General features: G+C 44.8%; 1 protein-coding gene across 1 annotated transcript in view; it reads left to right on the top strand.

Moving 5' to 3' along the window:
* The window catches only part of EIF4EBP2 (eukaryotic translation initiation factor 4E binding protein 2), a 33,473-nt gene extending 8,866 nt beyond the window's left edge, over positions 1-24,607 (top strand). Inside the window, exons 2-3 of the mRNA XM_040435481.1 lie at positions 18,790-18,966; positions 23,078-24,607. Of these exons, the coding sequence (XP_040291415.1) occupies positions 18,790-18,966; positions 23,078-23,109 (209 nt within the window). The 3' untranslated portion in view covers positions 23,110-24,607. The remainder of the gene's footprint in view (positions 1-18,789; positions 18,967-23,077) is intronic.
* The last annotated feature ends 275 nt before the right edge of the window (positions 24,608-24,882 follow it).

Genomic DNA, 24,882 nt, shown 5'->3' with positions numbered 1-24,882 from the left:
CGCCCTGTGCTCTTCACAGATGAAAGCAGGTTCACACTGAGCACATGTGACAGAGTCTGGAGACGCCGTGGAGAACATTCTGCTGCCTGCAACATCCTCCAGCATGACCGGTTTGGCATTGGGTCAGTAATGGTGTGGGGTGGCATTTCTTTGGAGGGCCGAACAGCCCTCCATGTGCTCGCCAGAGGTAGCCTGACTGCCATTAGGTACCAAGATGAGATCCTCAGACCCCTTGTGAGACCATATGCTGGTGCGGTTGGCCCTGGGTTCCTCCTAATGCAAGACAATGCTAGACCTCATGTGGCTGGAGTGTGTCAGCAGTTCCTGCAAGACGAAGGCATTGATGCTATGGACTGGCCCGGCCGTTCCCCAGACCTGAATCCAATTGAGCACATCTGGGACATCATGTCTCGCTCTATCCACCAACGTCACGTTGCACCACAGACTGTCCAGGAGTTGGCAGATGCTTTAGTCCAGGTCTGGGAGGAGATCCCTCAGGAGACCATCCGCCACCTCATCAGGAGCATGCACAGGCGTTGTAGGGAGGTCATACAGGCACGTGGAGGCCACACACTACTGAGCCTCATTTTGACTTGTTTTAAGGACATTACATCAAAGTTGGATCAGCCTGTAGTGTGTTTTTCCACTTCAATTTTGAGTGTGACTCCAAATCCAGACCTCCCGTTAAAAAATGTGATTTCCATTTTTTAATTTTTGTGTGATTTTGTTGTCAGCACATTCAACTATGTAAAGAACAAAGTATTTCAGAAGAATATTTAATTAATTCAGATCTAGGATGTGTGATTTTTGTGTTTCCTTTATTTTTTTGAGCAGTGTATATTCCTACTCCAGTATGCAGTTTTAATTTAACACCCATTTATTATCACACATATATTTCACATCACTTTCTTTTTCCTCACTATTTTCTCACAGCCTCACTTTGTGTTTATCACAATATGAATTGTGTGTGTGTGTGTATGTGTGTGTGTGTGTATGTATATGTGTTATATATATATATATATATATATATATATATATATATATACACACACGATTCCAAAAAAGTTGGGACACTAAACAAATTGTGAATAAAAACTGAATGCAATGATGTGGAGATGGCAAATGTCAATATTTAATTTGTAATAGAACGTAGATGACAGATCAAACGTTTAATCCGAGTAAATGTATCATTTTAATGGAAAAATAAGTTGATTCCAATTTTCACGGTGTCAACAAATCCCAAAAAAGTTGGGACAAGTAGCAATAAGAGGCTGGAAAAAGTAAATTTGAGCATAACGAAGAGCTGGAAGACCAATTAACACTAATTAGGTCAATTGGCAACATGATTGGGTATAAAAAGAGCTTCTCAGAGTGGCAGTGTCTCTCAGAAGCCAAGATGGGTAGAGGATCACCAATTCCCACAATGTTGCGCAGAAAGATAGTGGAGCAATATCAGAAAGGTGTTACCCAGCGAAAAATTGCAAAGACTTTGCATCTATCATCATCAACTGTGCATAACATCATCCGAAGATTCAGAGAATCTGGAACAATCTCTGTGCGTAAGGGTCAAGGCCGTAAAACCATACTGGATGCCCGTGATCTCCGGGCCCTTAAACGACACTGTACCACAAACAGGAATGCTACTGTAAAGGAAATCACAGAATGGGCTCAGGAATACTTCCAGAAACCATTGTCAGTGAACACAATCCACCGTGCCATCCGCCGTTGCCAGCTGAAACTCTACAGTGCAAAGAAGAAGCCATTTCTAAGCAAGATCCACAAGCTCAGGCGTTTTCACTGGGCCAGGGATCATTTAAAATGGAGTGTGGCAAAATGGAAGACTGTTCTGTGGTCAGACGAGTCACGATTCGAAGTTCTTTTTGGAAATCTGGGACGCCATGTCATCCGGACCAAAGAGGACAAGGACAACCCAAGTTGTTATCAACGCTCAGTTCAGAAGCCTGCATCTCTGATGGTATGGGGTTGCATGGGCAGCTTGCTTGTCTGGAAAGGCACCATCAATGCAGAAAAATATATTCATAGAGAACATTTGGCACATCATAAAGAGGAAGGTGCAACAAAGAAGGCCCAAGAAGATTGAACAGTTAGAGGCCTGTATTAGACAAGAATGGGAGAGCATTCCTATTTCTAAACTTGAGAAACTGGTCTCCTTGGTCCGCAGACGTCTGTGTGTTGTAAGAAGAAGGGGAGATGCCACACAGTGGTGAAAATGGCCTTGTCCCAACTTTTTTGGGATTTGTTGACACCATGAAATTCTGATTAAACATATTTTTCCCTTAAAATGGTACATTTTCTCAGTTTAAACTTTTGTTCCGTGATTTATGTTCTATTCTGAATAAAATATTAGAAGTTGGCACCTCCACATCATTGCATTCAGTTTTTATTCACGATTTGTATCAAGTCCCAACTTTTTGGGAATCCGGTTTGTGTGTGTGTGTGTGTGATTATTTATATATATATATATATATATATATATATATATATATATCTCTCTATACACACACACACATTATATATATATATATATATATATATATATATATATATAATGTGTGTGTGTGTATAGAGAGATATATATATATATATATATATATATATATATGTGTGTGTGTATAGAGATATATATATATATATATATATATATATAATTAGAAGCTATTTATGATGTATTAATGTGTACAACACACAATAGAAACTAATATGAATTGCACTTATATTTTATATATGTTATTTACGATGTATTATGTACAATAAGCAGTTATTTGTTTCATTTCATGTATCTACAATTCAGCTCTTTAATGGCTTTTCTAGCCATTATTATTCAGTATTATTATTCTAATTGCATATTTAGTATTTTAATTTATACTTGTATTTTAGATATACACTAAGGGTAGATACAGAGTATTGTCTATTTACTGACAATGAAGAAGCTGATGATGGCGATGTCTACACTGACCGCCAGTAGAGGGGGTGCTTTCCTCGCCTCTTCTTCTTCTTTCTCCTCTTTTAATGATGTCACGATTTGTTTTCCCTCCTCCCCTGGACGTGTGCGCTTCGGTCCGACGTCTCTACGTCGTCCCACCTGGTCATATGACTCTGTCACGTGGCGATGTGACGCCGGCCGGAAGGGGGGACCGTGCGCTGCGATCCGCTCACGGCGCAGCCAATTGGCGCCCAGGTGATTGAGGGAACGAATCAGCAGGGAAGTGTTCTATTGGTGGAGGGGGGTTTATAACCTGGTTTCCACAGTTATGGCGTTACCCTCTGACGAAGGCACGCCGAAACGCGCGTTGGGGTAACGCCATCCTTGTTGGTTGACACACGGCACTTGTCCTGGTAGGTTCTCCTTTTACTTTTTTTCTATGCTGCTCAGGTTGTATGGGTAGAGGTGGGCGATTTTAAATATTTTTTGGATCCTCTTTCTGGTCCGATAGTTATTATTCTCTTCACCTGCGGCTCCCCACAACATAGTGTGGTATGATTCATGACCTACCTTTTGTGATACTTATGATTAATTTATGATAATGTTGCCTATAGCCTGTGTCCCTTCAGGATGGTGTTTTTTCTGCTCATTTGGTTTTTAATGATTATGTCCGTGATATATTTCATTTTTTGTAATCAATAAAGTATTTGATAATTTACAATAGTACAGAGTCAGCTTTGTTTCTTTTATAGGTTTTGTATCTTCATGGGAGCTGGTACTCGTGATTGTTTTCAGGTTGATCCTCGTACTATTGCCGCAATATGGATTGCATATGCTAATGCTAGCTTTGGCATGAGGATCCCTTTTGGTTGTTTTTGTATACTGCTCTGAAGTAGCAAGAAATGACAACCAAGATGAGGAGGCCGAAGTGATCGTGCACTTAACTGAGCAGCCCCGCCCACAGTGCTCCGAAATCCTTATTTGCTTGAAAGTGTAAAGAAGTATTTCTCTGCATTAAAGGACCGGACTTTCACCAGAAAGGTGCGGCTGTGTTTCGGGGTACCTACCCTACGTAGCTTACTATGAAGCAGATTCCCTTTAATTTCTCATTTAAAACTAGGCTAGAAAGTGTGAGCGTGTGGATGTAAGAAGGTTCATTAGGGTGCACACTGCAGGTCAAGTTGTGTGTGGATTTCATTGCCCGCAGTTTCCACAGTGTAGATGAGATTAATTTGTGATAAAATTCCCATTAGAATTAATGGGAGGCATTTTAGTGGTGTTTTTTGGCGTGAAAAACTGTGCCAAAAAAGTGTGTGAATGGACCCTTCATGTAGCTGCTCACATGGATCAGCAGGCAGCTGGTACTACCCAAGGCATTCTGTAACCATTCCAAAAAACAACACTTAACGAGGACATTTCATTGACTTTTATTTATATATTTTTTCAAATATAGCTTGTGCCCCACTGCTGTTTTCCTGCCCAGTATGTTAATACTGAGCATAGGTACAGGGAGGTGGGGACGCCAGGATTTCTCGATGGGCTTCTTCTCCCTGGCTGTGCTGCAATCCATTCACAGCAGAGAGCGTCACAGCCAGGGAGGTTTTGTTTTTACAGTGTTCCCTATACATTAAAACTGACCAGTTACCTTTGTTCTCAGCGTCATCACAATTACAGCAATACCACGCTTAGTCAGTTTCTTGTACTTTTATAAACTTTGCAGTAAATAACTTTTTCCGTGCATTGTCATTCTGACCCTCATAACTATTTTTATATCCAAGTTTTTAATTGATACCATTTTGGGATGTGTTACTTTTTTGATCACTTATTAGTTCTCTTTATTTAAATTTTTGGGGAGGTGAAGTGATGAAAAATAGCCTTTTTTATTTTCATGCTACGGCATTAACCATATAGGATAAATACATTTAGATTTTAAACCTTTCACAACCAGCGCTGTATGTAATATTTGTGATAATGCCAATCACAGGCATCTGACCCCTCAGATGCCATGGTCAATTGTGACCAGGGCATCTGAGGCAGCTTTCTGCGGGAGTGCTGCCCTCTCAGGGCGCCAAACGGCTTTCCTGCCTCTAGATCGGGGAAGCCATTAATTTTCTGGAATAGCCTGGAACCTTAGGTAGGATCCCAGGCAATTACAGGTCTAGTTCTTATGGAGGCCTTCAGGCGGCAGGGCTCTGTAAGAACATAGCGCATCTTCCACTGCAGTATAGAAGAGATCTGAAAATCACATATTCAAGTTCCCTAAGGGAAAGTTAAAAACAACTAATTTATTTTTAAATATATAAAAAAGTTAAAAATTAAAATAATCCTCCTCCATTCCCTATAAAAAATAAATAAAAATAGAGATCCTAGGCATTGCCATGTCTAAGACAGTCTGTACTGTTAAAATATAGACTTATTTATCCTGTACGGTGAAGGCCGTAATGGGGGGGGGGAGAATAAAAATTGATCCGCAAAACCCCCCCCCCCCCCCCCCCAAAAAAAAAAAAAAAGAATAAAAAGTGATCAAAAAGTCATGGACAGCCCAAAATGGTATCAATAAAAAGTCACCCTGCAAGGAATTAGTCCTCACACAGCTCTGTAGAGCTATGAAAGTTTTATGGGTATCGGAATATGCCAATAAAAAGAGAATTATTATTTTTTCCAGTTTTTATATTAAAACATGAGAAACTGCACAAATGTGTTATCGCTGTAGTCGTACTGATCCAGAGAGTTTTGATGAAAATGGAAGTATCCTGTGTGCACAAACTCTAACTTTATTAAGTCATGGTTAAAACATTTTCCTGAGATGAACGCAGCATGAAGCCAACATGTTCCCACCAAACATGATCTTAGTCATGGCTGAGTAATACTATGTTTGGTGGGAACATGTTGGCTTGATGCTGCGTTCATCTCAGGAAAATGTTTTAACCATAACTTAATAAAGGTAGATGTTTTGCAAGCCGGATATTTCCTTTTTCCTTTGGATATTTTTCATGTCAAGCATACGGACATCTGTGCGGTGCCAGCACATTATACTGGTCGTTTCCATGGTTACGACCACCCTGCAATCCAGTGGTGGCCATGCTTGTACACTATAAGGAAACCGCCTGTGTGTACTCCCATGGTCCCGGCCAATGCTTTTTCCTATAGTGTGCAAACACGACCACCATTTCTGGATTGCAGGGTGGTCGTAACTAGAGATGAGCGAATTTCATATTTTGAAATTCGTTCACGCTTCGTTTGGTAGTAAAAGCAGAATTGCGATATGGATTCCGTTACCACGGACCATAGCGCAATTTTATGACTGAATGCATTATAGAGGCATTCCGTCATTATAGAAGTCTATGGGCTGCAAAATGGATCCGTCCCGTTTCCGTTATGCAGGGGAGTTCTCTCCTGCATAACGGAGGGGAACGGATCTGTTATGCGGCCCATAGACTTCTATTATGACTGAATGCCTCTATATGCATTCAGTCATAAAATTGCGTTATGGTCCGTGGTAACGGAATCCATATCGCAATTCTGCTTTTACTACCAAACGAAGCGTGAACGAATTTCAAAATCTGAAATTCGCTCCTCTCTAGTCGTAACAATGCAAACAAGCAGTGTAAAGCGTGCTGGAAAAATGAATCCAGGCAGCAATATGGAGAATCACAATACATTAGTAAGTGCCTTGTATTTACTTTCTCTACATTATAAATGGCATTTTGCTGAAGTGAGACAACCCCTTTAAACCTGCAAGACACAGCATGCGCGCGCAGTCCTCGTGTTTTACCTTTGTTCGTTTTGTAAGACTCTATTCTCATAGATTGTACCTGCAGATTTTCATAGTGGATTCCATTGAGGATTCTGCAGCTATTCTACCGTGTGCGCACATCATATAGCGGAATATGTGTGTGGAGTGTATAGCTGTATCTGGAGCCATTTACAAGGTGATTCCAGTTAGCACTCTCCAATGTCAGAATTGTTTTCTGCAGCCCTCCGATTTTATGCTGAAGTGTATTTAAGAGCAAAGCAAATATTATGATGGTTCACAAAGGGAAACTTGGTAATGTGTTTGTTACTTGGCAGACAGCCGGCACTGCCTCCAGCGTATAATGCTGTCATGTAGCATGTTTGATACAGTCGTTTTGCCTGTTGCAGTCCCTTATGGAAGCTGGTTTGTAAAGTTATTGGGCGTAAGTAATGTCTTCACCTTATGGACGTGACATTACACTAATGTTAAAGAACCAAGTATATTGAACTGCTCCATTACCGGAGTGTTTACCCCCTTCCTTACCAGGCCAATTTTTCAGTTTTACTAATGGGCCTATCTAACTGCAAATAACTATTTTTAATTTCTGGGCCAGCCTACATGTATTTGACATTATTTTTCACGGGACATCTTAGACCTTTCTTGTATGATGGATATCTTATTTAATTTTTTTTTTTTTAATCAATTCAAGATTTCATGTCAACATTTTTAAACTTTATAAAAAAGGAAAAAAAAGTACATTTGTGAATTTTACACATGCAAAATCTGCTATACTATTGCATTTTTTTTTAAAATTAGAAATGAAGGGGGGGGGGGGGATATGTGTGTATGTAGTCTGCTATACTATTGCTAAAACTAGTAACTACATTTACATTTTTATTTTCTTTAACTTTTTTTTATTTTTATGAAAATAGTGCATGAACCTTTCCAGGAAGCACTTGTACAGTCGTAGAGGGAGAGTCCTGAGTGAAGGCTTCCTCTCGGCTGTTCATACGCCTTAACAGGCCATGTGGACAGGGGTTGTCTTCTGGAGACAAGCATTTTGAAGTAATATAAAATCTAGTATCTAGGGAGCCAATTTGACCCTTATCTTTAAATTGAATATTTTAGCGATTAGAAATTCTGAATCGAATGTTTCTACAAACGCGTATTTCTGATAATTGACCTGATTTATTGGTCCATGCAAAAGGACAAATGGGGTGTGACCACACTGCATAGTTGTCGCCGTTGCGACTAAAGGCCGAATGCACACTGCCGTGTTCCGCGGCTGAGAGCGGTCCGTGGTATGCCGGGCTGGATTCCTGTTCAGAGCGAACGGTGTCATTGGTTGCTATGACTCCGTGCGCTTCATGCCGCACTACAGTAATACACTCGTATGATCTATACAAGTGTATTACTGTACAGGAACACGGCCGTGTGCATTCGGCCTAATCCAGAGCAGACTGTGATTTAGGCCGCACTGTTTAGTTGGTCTGTATTGTTAACGGCCATGCGGTATTGCTAGTGCTGCACTGCGATAACAGTGCAGACTGACTAACAGTGCGGGCCTAATAAGTTTAACCTCTTCCGGACACAGGGCCTACCTGTACTGGTACTTAAGGACACAGTGCGTACCTGTACGCCCTGTGTATTTCCGATCATCGGTGGGCGGTGATCAGAACCCGGTGCCTGCCCCCCCGTATAGGTGATCGCAGCAAACCGCAGGTCAATTCAGACCTGCGGTTTGCTGCGTTTCCGGGTCTCTGAGGACCCGATAACCCGGAACAGGATGGTGATCGGTGGTGTGATATTACACCACCAATCACCATCCTGCGCTCCTGATAGGTGATGTGACATCACCTCTCAGGATCGGCTCTGGTTGGTTGGTGGGTGGGCGGGCGGCGGGAGGTTCAAATCATAGCAGCGCTCCTCTTCTCCTCCTCCTTTTGTGTCCGGGGAGCAGAGGAGAGAGGAGCGCGTCATCGGATCCCAGCACCCGATCTGTGCCCCAGCACCCCGACCCCCCATCTGTTCAATCAGGTACTTAGGGAAAGGTTGGGTTAGACAGGGATATAAAAGGGAAAGTTAGTGGAAGTAAAAAAAAAAAAATATATAATAATCGCCCTAAATCGGGTGTCTGGGGTCCACAGCACTGTGTGACCCTAGACCCCGCAGGGGTGCTGCAGCTTGCCCCCCCCCACACACACAACTTTTTTGGGGCGCAGACAGTTTTTATTTTTGTGCGTACCCTGACTGTGGCCGGCACTCTTAGCGTCCAGCCACTGTTTTGAATTATTTATTTTTCTAATTTTTTGCCCTTTTTTTTTAGGTGGTCTTCTTTTTTTTTTTTTTTTTGTCTGTTAGGTTTAGCGTGAGTTTGCGAACACCACCTGTGCCCCCACACACACGCACACTAAATAAAGATTTACACACACGCATACACACACTCCCCTGTGGCCCGCCGGATGTTCTCGGCCGAGGAGGCATACGCCCAGCTTGCCTCCGAGTCCTAGTGAGGACGAGGATGACCACACTTTGCTGTTGTCATCCGCGTCCTCCTCATCTAGCGATGATAATGAGCCCCCAAGGCGGCGGAGATGCCGCCAGGCGAAGCAAGGGGACCGCCATGCTAGGGACCCTGTGGCCCACCCTAGTACGAGCAGCTCTGGGGCTCGTACTAGTTTTCCGGCCCACCAGTTAAATCCACCGGAGCCCCCGGCCGGTGAGCTTGTCTAGTGTACCACAGAGCATTATGAGCCCGTGATTTCTGATTTTGTAGGCCAACCAGGAATCCAGATTTCCACAGTGGGCTTCACTGAATGACTTTTTGTCTTTTTTTTTTTTCAGTGACCACTTTGTGAATCTAATGGTGGAGCAAACAAACTTGTTCGCCCAACAGTTCATTGCTCAACACCCGGACTCCTTTTTGGCTAGACCCGGTGGCTGGACTCCGGTCAGTGCAGCCGAGATGAGGATATTTTGGGGCCTCGTGCTGCATATGGGCCTAGTCAAGAAACCCAGTGTCAGGCAGTACTGGAGTGGGGACGTCCTCTACCAGACCCCACTTTACATTACGGCCATGATACGTACCCGGTTTGAGGCCATCCGGAAATGCCTGCATTATTCAGATAATGCAGCATGTCCCCCCCCCAAGGTGATCCTGCCTATGACCGCCTGTACAAAATTAGGCCGGTCATCGATCACTTTGGGGCCAAATTTGTACAGGCCTATGTACCTGCAAGAGAGGTCGCGGTTGAGGAGTCTCTCATTGCGTTCAAGGGGAGACTCCTTTTCCGCCAGTATGTTTCCTCAAAGCGGGCGAGGTATGGCGAGAAGCTGTACAAACTTTGTGAGAGTACCTCAGGGTACACTTACAAGTTTCGTGTGTACGAGGGGTGAGATTCCCGTATTGAACTCCCAGAATTTCCCCCCACTCTGGGTGTTAGCGGGAATCTTGTGTGGGACCTTATGCACCCACTGCTAGATAAGGGTTACCACGTGTACGTGGATAACTTTTATACTAGTATCCCCTTGTTCCAGTCCCTACGTCCGCTTGTGGGACCGTGTGGAAAAATAAACGCGGCCTCCCTGCCCACCCCCTCCAGGTACCTATCCCTAGGGGTGAGACCCATGCCCTTACCACTGGAAACCTGTTGGTTTCTGCTGGTCAGATATAAGGCCAAGAGGGATGTCCTTGTACTGTCCATAATTCACGGTAACTGCATCACCCCTGTCCCTGTGCGAGGTACCGCGGCAACGGTCCTCAAGCCCGATTGTATCGTCTACTACAATCGGTATATGGGAGGAGTTGATCTCTCTGATCAAGTCCTCAAGCCATATAACTCCATACGCAAAACCCGGTCATGGTACAAAAAGTTGTGGTCTACTTTGTACAGGTTGCCTTGTACAACTCTTATGTGCTGTCCCGGAGCGCTGGCAACACAGGGACATTCCTTCAGTTCTATGAGTCAGTCCTCAAGGCCCTGATCTTTTCTGACCGGGAAAGAGCTGTAGTCGCCTGGATCGTCCCTGGCAAACACTTTCCAGGTGTGATTCCCCCATACTGGAAGAAGGGACGGACCCCCAAAAAAGCGCAGTGTGTTGCAGGAGGGGGATATGGAAGGACACCACTACTCAGTGTGACACGTGCCCCGATCATCCGGGCCTTTGCATTGACTGTTGCTTCAGGGAGTACCACACTTCCATGGAAGACTAAATTTATATCCCAATTTAGCCACTGACAATCGGATAAGAAAAACTGGTTCTCAGACTTGAGACTAGGGATCGACCGATTATCGGTTTTACCGATATTAATCGGCCGATATTCAGGATTTTGACAGTTATTGGCATTTATTTTGCCGATATACCGATAACATATTGGGAACACAGATCGCGCTGCTGTCAGCGCTCTCCGTGTTCCCTCAGCAGCACAGGGGAGAAGGAAGCAGTGTCTCCCTCCCCCTGTGCTGTTGCTGCTGCTGCCGCCGCCAATTAGAGGAGAGAGGACAAAAGAAGGGGAGGGGCTATGGCCACCGCTCCACCAATGAAGATAAGTCTTTCATTAATTCATATACAGGAGGTGGGAGCTGGCTGTAGAATCACATAGCCGGCTCCCGACCTCTATGAGAGGTAGCTGCGATCTGCGGTAGTTAACCCCTTAGGTGCCGCGGATCGCAGCTACCGCTCATAGAGGTCGGGAGCCGGCTATATGATTCTGCAGCCAGCTCCCGCCTCCTGTATATGAATTAATGAGAGATTTCTCTTCATTGGTGGCGCAGTGCGCCCCCCAGTATTAATCATTGGTGGCGCAGTGCGCCCCCCACCCCAGTATTAAAAATGTTGGTGGCGCAGTGCGCCCCCCTAGTATTAATCATTGGTGGCAGTGGCCACAGGATCCCCTCTTCCCTGCTCCTCCGATCGGAGCCCCAGCTGTGTAATCCTGGGGCTCCGATCGGTTACCATGGCAGCCAGGACGCTACTGAAGCCCTGGCTGCCATGTTCAGCTCCATGCTGCTGTGTGCACAGAGCAGCAGGGACAGTGTGAGGTCCTATTCACCCTGATAGAGATCTATCAGGGTGAATAGGACAAAGGGTTCTAGTCCCTAAGGGGGGCTAAAAGTTAGTAAAAAAAAAAAAACACAAAAATATTAAGTATAAATGAGAGAGATTTACAAAAAAAAATAAAAATACACAATAAACATATAAATTTTCAGCAGATTTGTGTAGGATTTGATTTTTTTTTCAAAAATGAAAATTCCCAGAATATCGGTATAAATTATCGGCTATCTGCCTGAAAGTTCACAAATTATCGGTATCGGCCCTAAAAAAATCAATATCGGTCGATCCCTACTTGAGACACTAAGGCCTCATTCACACGAGGGTGTCCGGATAAGGTCTGGATGCGTTGCGGCAAACCCGCGCGAGTAGGTACCCATTTGCAGTCAGTTTTGACTGCGATTGTGTTCCGTTTTTATCGCGCGGGTGCAATGCGTTTTGCACGTGCGTGATAAAAAACTGACTGTGGTACCCAGACCTGAACTTCTTCACAGAAGTTCAGGTTTGGGTTCAAGGTTGTGTAGATTGTATTATTTTCTCTTATAACATGGTTATAAGGGAAAATAATAGCATTCTGAATACAGAATGCTAAGTAAAATAGAGCTGGAGAGGTTAAAAAATAAATAAATAAATAATTTAACTCTCCTTAATCCACTTGTTCGCGCAGCCGGCATCTCTTCTGTCTTCATCTGTGAGGAATAGGACCTTTTGATGACGTCACTACGTTCATCACATGGTCCATCACCAGACTCGTAGGCATCTATACCTCAAATCAGCAAGCAGAATATGTTCCTCCCATGTGTTGCACAAATCTCCAAAATTCCCATCATTTGCCAGCTGGTTATAGGTAAGTGTTGGGTCTATATATTCCATCAGTCCCTGGGGAATTAACAACATGAAACGGATCACATGGGAGTCCTAACCAGAGGTTACGGGTGCTCAGAACACACACCAGACTCGTAGGCATCCATGTTGAAGTAATCTGTTGCCGTATAGAAGAATTTGCATTCCTTTAGAAACTACTTTAACCTAGTAGCTAACCTAGTCTTGCTATAGCTGGCTGCAGGTTACATTTCAGCCTGCCCCATTCTTTTCCCTTTACTCTTATTCAAGATGTCGAAAACCACATGCACCGTCAGACTACACCAGGGATGCTTAACCTGCGGCCCTCCAGCTGTTGTAAAACTACAACTGCATGCCCTCCTGTAGGCTGATAGCTGTAGGCTGTCCGGGCATGCTGGGAGTTGTAGTTTTACAACAGCTGGAGGGCTGCAGGTTGGGCATCCCTGGACTACACCCTGATGCAATGTTCCTGAGGCAGACACTTGTTCTGTGAGAATTTTGGAGCACCTGTAATCTGAGAAGAATGAACCAGCAGTGTTACATCAGTGGCTAATGTAATTCTGGCCATCTGGTGCTTCACGGGGTAAATGCTTGTTGCATTTAATCACTGTACAGTCTGAATCCTGTAAGTTAATAACTTTGATTACATGCACACTAGGGCTGCACGATAAATCGAAAAAATAATCGAATCGCGATAATCGGCAAATGCGATATGGCGATTTGGCCGACCCGAAAATGCAGCGATTATATATGAAGGGGCCCCGCGCACATAACTGGCTTTGCGTGTAAAGTATTTTACTAGTGTGTGAAACAATCTCTCTCCTATTGATAACAGGTCCAGCCTCTGTACTCACTGTCACGATGAATGCACTGCAGCGAGCCGGCCGGCGCGTGACTGATGTCACTTAGTAACGCTCCTGCTTCCTGAAGTGGGAGGAGCGTTACTAAGTGACGTCTGTCACGCGCCGGCCGGCCCGCCCGCCCGCTCGCTGCAGTGCATTCATAGTGACAGTGAGTACAGAGGCTGGACCTGTTATCAATAGGAGAGGGATTGTTTTACACACTAGTAAAATACTTTACACACAAAGCCAGTTATGTGCACAGTTTAGGACACATGAGGGGACACATAGGGCCATGAGGGGGACCAGCATAAGATGCTATATGTCTTATGCTGGCCCCCCTCATGGCCCTATGTGTCATAGCACACATCCCCTATAACAGCGTCCTCCACAAATCCACCCCATAACAGTGCCATCCACAGGTCCCCCAAAACACAGCGTCCTCCACAGACCCCCCCCACAACACAGCGTCCTCCACAGACCCCCCCCCCCCCACAACACAGCGTCCTCTACAGACCCCCCCCCCCACAACACAGCGTCCTCTACAGACCCCCCCCCACAACACAGTGTCCTCCACAGACCCCCCCCCCCACAACACAGCGTCCTCCACAGACCCCCCCCCACAACACAGCGTCCTCCACAGACCCCCCCCCCACAACACAGCGTCCTCCACAGTCCCCCCCCCCCACAACACAGCGTCCTCCACAGACCCCTCCCCCCCCACAACACAGCGTCCTCCACAGACCCCCCCCCACAACACAGCGTCCTCCACAGACCCCCCCCACAACACAGCGTCCTCCACAGACCCCCCCCCCACAACACAGCGTCCTCCACAGACCCCCCCCCCCCACAACACAGCGTCCTCCACAGACCCCCCCCCCCCCCCCACAACACAGCGTCCTCCACAGACCCCCCCCACAACACAGCGTCCTCCACAGACCCCCCCCACAACACAGCGTCCTCCACAGACCCCCCCCCCCCCACAACACAGCGTCCTCCACAGACCCCCCCCACAACACAGCGTCCTCCACAGACCCCCCACAACTATGTCACACCCAGCCACGTCAGCGGCTCATATGGGAAAATCCAAGCAAATAGACCTCTAGCACAATTCCCTTAAAATATCGCATCGCATATCGTTATCGCAATTTTTAGGGCCCTAATCGCAATCGAACAAAATTCCCATATCGTGCAGCCCTAATGCACACGTTGTGCAGCTAGTACAGTAGCATTAAAAATCACATTTTCAAAATTTCACGTACACGTTGCAGAATCTTTCTTCTCCTACATTGGCCCGGGGTGCCGATCTTAAAATCCGCAGCATGGGACCTTGCCCCGAATCCGTTGCAGACTGCACAGGCCGCAGTGGTCACACAGGAGGGCAGGTTGTATAGTATTCTGGATTATTTGTTTTTCTCAGTTCAGCCGCTTTTCTAAGGGAAATTTACACCAAAATGTGCACAATTTTTGCACAATTGCTATGGAAAATTTCCAGAGCGGTTCTGTTATGCGTGCACATGTAGCATCATTAAAACTTTTACAAAATTAGTATGGTATTCCAATTTTAGGTCCTGCAAATTGCGTATCAGCAAAACACTGATCCCAGCCGTGTGCACCACCCCGTTTTCTGCACTATTGTAGAAATGTCCTGTACTTGTCCACAATATGGACAAGAATTGGACATGCTCCCTTTTTTTTTGCAGAGCCACGGAGTGGACTTATGGATGCGGACAGCACACTCTGTACATACAATATATAGATTGTCACTGCGGGAAATAGAGTGGTGGTGCGTGTCCCAGGGCAGGCGTCCCATGTAGATAAAAGGAAAAAAGGACCGGCACTCGCTATTAGTATATAATCTTGTGATTTATTGTCACATGCCAGTGACTTGTTTCGGCATACTCTCTGCCTTTATCAAACTGTAAGGCAGAGAGTATGCCCAAACGCGTCACTGGCATGTGACAATAAATCACAAGATTATATACTAATAGCTAGTGCCGGTCCTTTTTTACCTTTTAACACACTCTTACACTCTTCATGATCCACAGCTGGTTTAGGCTTCAACAATTGCATAAAAAAACCTGAATGTAGAAACCCAGCATTGACTTGTTCTTATGTGCAGTTTGTGTTTCTCAGACGGTGCCTATTGCCAGTTGCCGGTACTTCTTATAGCCATAGTTCTATCAATGTAGCAGGAATTGCCTCTATTTTCAAGGCTTCTGTATTGGGGCCGGCCTGAGTTCTCTGAGCTTTGGCTCTGCAGTCTTGGATGGTCTCTAACCACCAGTAGTGATGAGCGGCGGGGGCAATATTTGAATTTGTGATATTTCGCGAATATTCGAGAATTCGTAATCTCCAGGCATTATTTTCTTGCTTGCAGAAATCGGCAATTGAAAAATCTGCAATAAATATTTGCATTACGAAAATTCGCAACCTTACTCCTAAAGTCAAAGATATTGCAGCCTTCTCATTGGCCCACAAGCTAGAAGCAGGGAGGGATCGTGTACTAATTTAAAAAAAATCTAAAATATTCGAAATTATGAATATAGATCACTATATTCTAAATATTCGCGAATTCTCGAAGTGCTGATATTTGCAACAAAAAAAATCGCGATTCGTGATCAACACTAACCACCAGGCAAGTAGTGACTCAGAATTTTGGTTTCGGCAGTGTATATAGGAAGCTCGGGGGTTTCCAGCCTCTTAGTACTGCAGAATGTCCTAATATGAGATGAAGTCAGCTTTGGGTTGGCTGTGTATTCTCCTAATGTTTACCCTCCGTGTTGCTGGTTTCTACTTCATTGGGTGCTCTCCAAGCAATGTTCTCAGTGTCACAAGGTTTGGTACAAAACTTTTACATAATGCCAAGGTATTGTTGGGACTCCTGCTCATGTGATGCCCTGTTATTTGGTTAGCACACGGTGTACTTCTAGGATATCATCCTGTCAAGTGGACGTGTCACCAGCTACACCCTTTTGTCAGGATATCGACGGCAAGGCATAAATACAGAGTTATAAGACAAATATATTTTGGCTGCTTATGGCCATGTAGGTGCACTCATTTGGTCTGGAGCCATGAAGAGTCAAGGTCTGATTGACTGAGGGGATATTCACTAGCCAAAAGGCACAGAAGAACTTTGGTCATTAAGAGGCGATTCTCAGCACCTTTTTTGCTCATGTTTAACACAAATGTTAGGGGGAAAAGGATGTAAAAGTGTAGTACACAAGGCTTTTCTATCCTGTTGAGTCCAGCGAAGATAGAAATATGTTTATGTATCCGCATATGCATTTTGATCCAGGCTGTGAGCATTCCCTTTAACCCCCCCTCCCCTATATTTTTTTGCGCGCCCACAGAATAAAAAAAAATCGCATGCAGACTGAACATAAGGTCGTGTGTATGAGGCACATGCTTCTTAAAGAGGACCTTTCATCAGTTTAGCAAAAATCTAATTAGGGTGTTGCCTTTATAGGGCGGCCCCCACTGATGCCGTGGCTTATTTTATTTTATATCCCATTGATTTTTGTATTATGAGGGGTATCGGAACAATGGGGAGGAGATGGAGTCTTTCTCTGTGGGCGTCTCCTTCTCCCCTGCCTGTAGCGCTGTCCAGTCGCAGAGCGTCACAGCCAGTGAGCTTTTTTTCTCCCTGCCTGTGACGCTCTGCGCTGCGATTGGACAGCACTACAGCCAGGGAGGAGACGCATTGAGAAACCCCGGTGTCTCCTGCTCCCTGTTCCAATGCTAGTAAGTAGCATACTGAGCAGGGAAAATACCGCAGGGCACAGCGGGCGAACGGAGCAGCGCCCAGGAATAATAGTAAGCACATTTATAAGATAAGTAGCACGTTATAGTAGGGCATAAAGTGTGGACCCATGAAAGGTCCTCTTTAAAAGGGTTGGGGCATGTCACGCAACAGTGGCATATTACTAAGATATGCCACCAATGTCAGGGCTGGGTCGCACCTGTCTCTAGAATGGGGCCGCTAAAGCAAATGAGGATGCATAGTGCAAGCCTGGCCACCTTCCCTTCACATCTATGGCCATGTCACAAATGGCCAGCAATTTCCAGAACTCCTATAGAGGTGAACGGAGAGGCGGCTGTGCTTGCGTAGTGCGTGCTCCATCCACTTCTATGGGAGTTGCAGAACTAGTCAAATGTGTTTGTTGTTTTTTTTTTTATTTTTTTATAAGTGCCATAGAAGTAATTAGAGACCATGCCATACTTGTGTGGTGCACTCTCCTTCGCTATGGAGGGCCCTGTTCTAGAGTTGGGTACGGGTCCCAGAGGTGGCTTATTTTAGCAATATGCCACCAACATGTGACATGGGCCAACCCCTTTAAACTTCCTCTATGCATAACATATTTTATTTTTTTCCTTTTGTGGTTTTAGCCAAGTAATGCATCCAGTTATCTGGCAGAAATGTTGTTTGACTACAGGTGTTGTAGCTATTGTCTTGGCTTTACATACGGACAGAGTCCTTTGGGGTCATTTACTAAACACTGGTGTTTCACTAGAAAAATATACAGCCTCTAAATAAATAAATTGTCGCATCTTCTGCTGCCCATTCTCCTGCTAATTAAGAATTTTTATTTTAACCGTGAAAAGCCTTGGTAAATGACCCCCAGTGTATTTAGCTTTCTTGATTATATGCTTCCATTGGATGCATGCGTAGGGAGCATGCCCCCATATGTCTCCGACACTGACTCCCATTGTAGGAAAACGTGTACCAAGTTTGATGTGAAGTGTATGGCCAGCATTATAATGTCTGCCAAACCTCCCCCTGAAATGTTCCAGCTCCTTTTCCGGTGGCAATGAAGGTATCTTTACCCTGTTCAGTCCAGCGCACAGAGGGTTTTGGATGTAACATCAGGACATGCAGAGTTGCTGATCAGAATTAGTTTTGTTCCACTTGCTGCAGAGCGCGGCTGGACCTGCTCCAGATAAGAGCTTTGCATTTCCAAAGCCCTCGGAGTATGGTGCGCTGTGCAATACAATGTGCTCGGGTGGTGCTGATGTACTATGTAGGTTGTACAGTGACTCCGAGCTCAGACCATTGTTGAATTTCTGAATAATTCCAGGTATGCATGTTATGTCCTGATCCGTTCATGTTATTAGAGCTTCCCTCTGGGTGTTGCAAGCAGATAAATACTTCTAATTGTGACCCACCATCTAAGGTGCTGGGCTGACAGAACTGAGAGAGAATGACCATTTGCAGGGCCTAGAATACTTATCAGATTGTAGAAGCAAAAAATTCACTGTTTTTTAGGCTCTGTCTTCATCCTGAGCAACATGACGGCATTTAAACTTTTTTTTTTTTTTTTTTCGTGCCATGGTGTTTTATTTGTACCTTACCTCTCCTGGTATTTCCTCTCTAGGTACAAGGATCATCTATGATCGTAAGTTTCTCTTGGACCGTCGCAATTCCCCCCTGGCTCAGACCCCACCCCGCCGCTTGCCAGATATCCCTGGAGTGACCAGCCCCAGTATTGTTGTAGAAGTGCCCAAAGTAGAAACGAACAACTTGAACAATCACGACAGAAAGACTACTATTGGTAAGGCGTACTTTTTTTGCATGTCTAACGGCTCTTTTGCCTCTATGCCGCCGCCATGAACAGGGGGAACTAACTCTCTTTAGGGAGAGAGCGCCTTTAATCAGTGTGAGGCGACTTATGCCTCGTTTCCACTGAGCGGATCGGTTCATGTCGGTACGGTACGGTTCGCTATTTTGGGTGTTTCCACTATGAAAGCTATCCATACAAGCGAACCATACCGCACCATTCAGGGTCCTGCTTCAGATGTAGGGCCATAGAAAAATGGAACGGTTCGGTTAGGGCGGAGCTACTTGCGTCACACAATACATTCTCCTGATTGGCGGCCTGAATAACGTCAAACGTAAGCGCAACATAAAACACGAGCTGCTGGATGACCTCCATCTTTGTTTGTAGCGTCGCGTTTGTTGTCACACTAGTGTGACGTCACGCTCCGCATTTTTTTATAAACCACGTATGGACCCGGTGGCCCGAGTTGCAGTGGAAACGCTCACCTAAATAGACTGGACCATTAAAAATCTTCCAAACTGTGCCGAACCGAACCGATCCTCTCAGTGGAAACTAGGCATTATAGGCCATACATGCTCCTCTGGAATTCTGGGAGGGAAGGGATGCAAATGAGCTCTTAACAAGCTCTGCCTCTAATGCCACCAGATGTAAGGCAGCTATCCTATAAGTCAGTGTTCAGCTCTTAAAATAAGCCTTGAGACATGACTTGGATATTAAATAAGCCAGCACCTCATCTGCAGACAGCTGTTTCGGGGTGCTTGCCCCTTATCAGTGCAGAGTAGAGAGTACTGGCTTAACTGGGTGAGAGGCCTGTGTCCGGGTCAGTGATAATGTGTCTGAACATGCTCCTGTGTGCTAAGGTCGGGTTCACTTCACCATTTAGCTTTCTGCAAGATATGGTCCGCACCGCTTTACTGCAGTGTAGAGCCCTTCAAGGTGGATGCTCTTCTGCCAGCACTGATCACAGATCGGGGTCGGACAGGAGAGAAAGAGTAGGGCAGTCGCATGCCTCCCTCATTGATGCAGCAAAGTGCTGTATGAACACTCTGCCAGATCATTAATGAAGCAGCCACGGAGGTCTGGTACTGCTGGACCACTTTGACTGTGGACTACAAGATGAAGGCACTTTTTTTTATCAAGATTTTTTTTTTTTCTGTTGCTAAAAAGTACATCTTGTAGTGCAAAAAATATGGTTAATAACTGTTGAAGTCATCTTGGCGGTGTCCAGATCAGGAAGATTCACGTCTTCCTGGTGCCAACCCTGCTCATTCTGACTTCATTAGAATTTCTTCTGGCTGCTCGGTCACCAGTATTCTCCACCAAAGCTTGCACATGCTATTTATACAGATCCTTAAGGGGTCACAAGTCATAATAAATAATAATGGGAAAATCCTCTCCGCCCTTTAAGCCAGCCACACTCAAAATATCTGTTCTACATCTATTTCTCTTGACTCCACTACAAACCTGCACCGCTGTCAGTCGTCTTTACCCACAACATTAGGGACAGTTGGGAGGCCCTCGCATTTTACACCATCAGCCAGTCCAGCCATAATTGGTCTAGTACAGAACGATGAGAAAAAGCTACAAAGAAGTAAAAAAGCCTTAATCCTTATTCATACAGTTAGTGTTTGGTCAGTGTTTTGCATCAATGATTGTTGGCCAAAACGAGGAACATGGTATAACATGCACTGCCTATCCAAAAAAAAAAAAGTCGCCACCAAAAAAGCCTTTAGCTTTGATTACGGCACACATTCGTTGTGAAATTGTTTCGATAAGCTTCTGCAATGTCACAAGATTTATTTCCATCCAGTGTTGCATTAATTTTTCACCAAGATCTTGCATTGATGATGGTAGAGTCTGACTGCTGCGCAAAGCCTTCTCCAGCACATCCCAAAGATTCTCAATGGGGTTAAGGTCTGGACTCTGTGGTGGCCAACCCATGTGTGAAAATGATGTCTCGTGCTCCCTGAACCACTCTTTCACAATTTGAGCCCGATTTAAGCCTGGCATTGTCATCTTGGAATATGCCCGTGCCATCAGGGAAGAAAAAATCCATTGTTGGAATAACCTGGTCATTCAGTATGTTCAGGTAGTCAGCTGACCTCATTCTGGAAGCACATACTGTTGCTGAACCTAGACCTGACCAACTGCAGCAACCCCAGATCATAGCACTGCCCCCACAGGCTTGTACAGGAGGCACTAGGCATTTCTTCTTCTAATATGATGGGTCCCCACTATCCTTCCAGTTTTTAATAATGCGTTGGACAGTTCTTAACCCAATTTTAGTAGTTTCTGCAATCTCCTTAGATGTTTTCTCTGCTTGATGCATGCCAATGATTTGATCCTTCTCAAACAGACTAAGGCTACTTTCACACTAGCGTTCAGAGCGGATCCGTCTGCTGTATGCACAGACGGATCCGCTCCTATAATGCAGACGTTTGGATCCGTTCAGAACGGATCAGTCTGCATTATAGCTTAGAAAAAATTCTAAGTGTCAAAGTAGTTCAGACTGATCCGTCCAGACTTTACATTGAAAGTCAATGGGGGACGGATCCGTTTGAAGATTGAGCCATATTGTGTCATCTTCAAACGAATCCGTCCCCATTGACTTACATTGTAAGTCTGGACGGATCCGTTTGCCTCCGCACGGCCAGGCGGACACCCGAACGCTGCAAGCAGCGTTCAGGTGTCCGCTTGCTGAGCGGAGGCTGAACGCTGCCAGACTGATGCATTCTGAGTGGATGCGGATCCGCTCAGAATGCATTAGGGCAGTACGGATGTGTTCGGGGCCGCTTGTGAGCCCCTTCAAACGGAGCTCACAAGCGGAGCCCCGAACGCTAGTGTGAAAGTAGCTTAACATCTTTTCCATGACCACGAGATGTGTGTTTCGACATGGTTGTTTAACTCATTGCACCAGTTGGGGTTAAATAACTTATTGCCACCTGAAAGATAATCGCCCATGCAGTAATTATCCAATAGGAGGCTCATACCTATTTGCTTAGTTAAATCCAGGTGGCAACTTTTTTTTTTGTGTATAAGGCCTCATGCACCCGACCGTTGTTTTCCGTTCTGCAAAATGGGGTTCCGTTCCGTGATCCGTTTCCGTTTTTGTTTCCGTGTGTCTTACTTTATTTTTGGAGGATCACCAGACATAAAGGAAAGTAAAAAAAAAGTCTAAGACAGGTTTGCCATGCAAATGATAGGAGAAAAACGGACGCGCGGATGACAATCTTGTATGCCTCCGCGTTTTTTAGCGGTCCCATTGACTTGAATGGGTCTGCAAACCGTTTTCCGCGAAAATAATAGGACAGGTTATATTTTTTTGACGTACTGGAACCACGGACGCGGATGGCAAACTATGCATTAGCCGAGTTTTCAATTGACCCATTGAAAATCAATGGGTCCGCAGAAAAAAACGCCACAACGGACATGGAATAAAACAACGGTCGTGTGCATTAGGCCTCATGGTAAGATTTCCACCTCTGTGTTTGACGTGCACCTGGTTTTGGCTCACACTTGCTGATGGAAATCACTGACCAAACTTCAAAGTTAGGAAGTTTTAATTTTGTTATGGGGCTTGTCTGCTTTTTTCTTTTGACTCTGGGTAGGTCATCAATATCATATCAGGGGGGGCCAAAAGAAGATACAAGCGGCACTTCTGCTCTCAGCGATGCGCGTGTCCCGGAGAAGATCCACAGATAATTGTATAGTAAGGACCAGCACTCGCTCTAATTGTAATTTCAAGAAGATTTAATGGTCACATACAGGTGATATCACCTGTATGTGACCATTAAATCTTCTTGAAATTACTATTAGAGCGAGTGCTGGTCCTTACTATACAATTATCAGGGGGGGCCGACACCCAGCACCCCCGCCGATCAGCTGTTTGAAGAGACAGTAGCGCGCCTTCTCTCCTTTGTTTACCTGCTCCTGAGGATAGGTCATCAATAGAAAAAAGCGGACAAACCCTTTAAGTATATACATAATGGTCAGATTCACATTCTTGTAAAACTTTTGACAGCATTTTGCATGTGGACATTTTCTTAGAATATCTAACTGTATATGTTGTTTGATTACATCTTGATTCTTTTTCTGTTGTCTTTAGGTGATGATGCTCAGTTTGAAATGGACATCTAACCTTCTGGATGCTTGGCAAGCACTCGAAATTTGCGTGTACCTGACATGGCCAATAGGATCACTTAATGAAAAACGGGCAAAGGCGCTCTTATGCGTTTAGTAAACAGTCCTTCCAGGTGCCAAAGGTCAACGCAACTAGGTTCCCTGTTTTTTTTTTGTTTTTTGTTTTTTTTTTACTTTTTTTTTTCTCTCCCCCCCCCCCAAGAATAATCCCACCCCAGCTACAATAAAGTGTGGAGGTGGTGAAGGGACTTGTGACTCTGATTTGAATGGCTTGAAGTTGGCAAGTGGGAATAAAAACTGTTTGCAAACTTGTACTGTAGCTTTGCAAATACATGTGAACTATGGGTGGCATAAGTTAACTTTTTTTTTATACAACCCACTTTTTTTTTTTTTTGGTCAGTTTCCACTTAAGATGTGCCCCATGGTTTGGAAAGGCGCCCAGACCATAGTGGATAAGTTTATTTGTAATGTTTTGGCTTAAATCGCTATACAGTCATCTCACCAATAAAGAGTCTCCTGGTGAGCAAGGAACCATCATGTCCTGTCCATGATGTTGGACCTGGGCTTTCTTTTTGTAGGGCCGCTAAACATCTCTGCCTTCTAAAGTCTTACATTAGGCCCACTATTAAATACAATGTGTGCTTGCTGCCTGTTATGGAAGTGCAGAATTCTGTATATTGTCCATCTGTGTCAATTATTGGTTTGGTTGAGCTTGACGTTGCTCTTATACGAATCGCTAGGGTTGAATTTACCCCCAAATGTGATTTCTACTTAATATCTTGTTTTGTCAATCGAGGCGTCTGCTGGATGAGAAGGGGTTGAACGCCTTTGCTTTCTCGGCATTGCAAGTAATTTCAGATTGCCACAGTGACTTGTCTAACACAGTTGTGCCCCCAAATTCATGTATCGTACTTCTGGATTATATAGTTTCTGGCATAACATGTCATAGATCAAATGAGTTTTGAACCCAAGCTTGAAGTTTACCTCAGTAAGGGAAGAGTATATTTCTCATAGGGTCATAAGGTGCATTTCAGGGTGAAACTGATGTGTGAGGAGAGGTGCGTTTTGACAGTGTCTAATATCGGTCTGTATAGGAGTTCTTTTTCATGACCTGTTTGGCATTACCTTAAACCACTTCGAAACTTAACACCAAAGTGTCCACAACAATGGTAGATTTTTTTTTTTAATTTTTTTTTGTTGATACAGAGGTATTAAAATATGTTGGCCAAACATGATCACCATTTAGTTGATGTTCAGGACTGAAATGACCATTAGGTGCTAATAAACATTGCATTCTGTGCTTCTCCGGTATACTTTTTCTGCTGCAAAAAAATGCCTCCTGTCCTTACCCAGTTAGCATAACACAATCCAAATAGTGGACAATCCATAATTTTTTTTAAATTAAAGAGGTTCTGCAGTTTGTTTAAACTGATTATCTATCCTCTGGATAGATCATCAGCATCTGGTCGGTGGGGGTCCGACACCCGGGACCCCGCCGATCAGCTGTTTGAGAAGGCAGCGGCGCTCCAGGAGCGCTACGGCCTTCTCGCTGTTTACCGCAGGCCCAGTGACGTCATGACTTGTATCAACTGGCCTGGGCGCGGCTAAGCTCAGTTTACTTGAATAGAGCTTAGCCCCGCCCAGGCCAGTTGATACTAGTCGTGACGTCACTGGGCCTGCGGTAAACATTGAGAAGGCCGCGCCGCTGCCTTCTCAAACAGCTGATTGACGGGGGTCCCCGGTGTCGGAGCCCCGCCGATCAGATGCTGA

The sequence above is a fragment of the Bufo bufo genome, chromosome 6, assembly GCF_905171765.1.
Source record: "Bufo bufo chromosome 6, aBufBuf1.1, whole genome shotgun sequence".
NCBI lineage: Eukaryota > Metazoa > Chordata > Amphibia > Anura > Bufonidae > Bufo > Bufo bufo.
The sequence above is the reverse complement of the archived record's forward strand: the minus strand, read 5'-3'. Positions and strand labels throughout refer to the sequence as shown.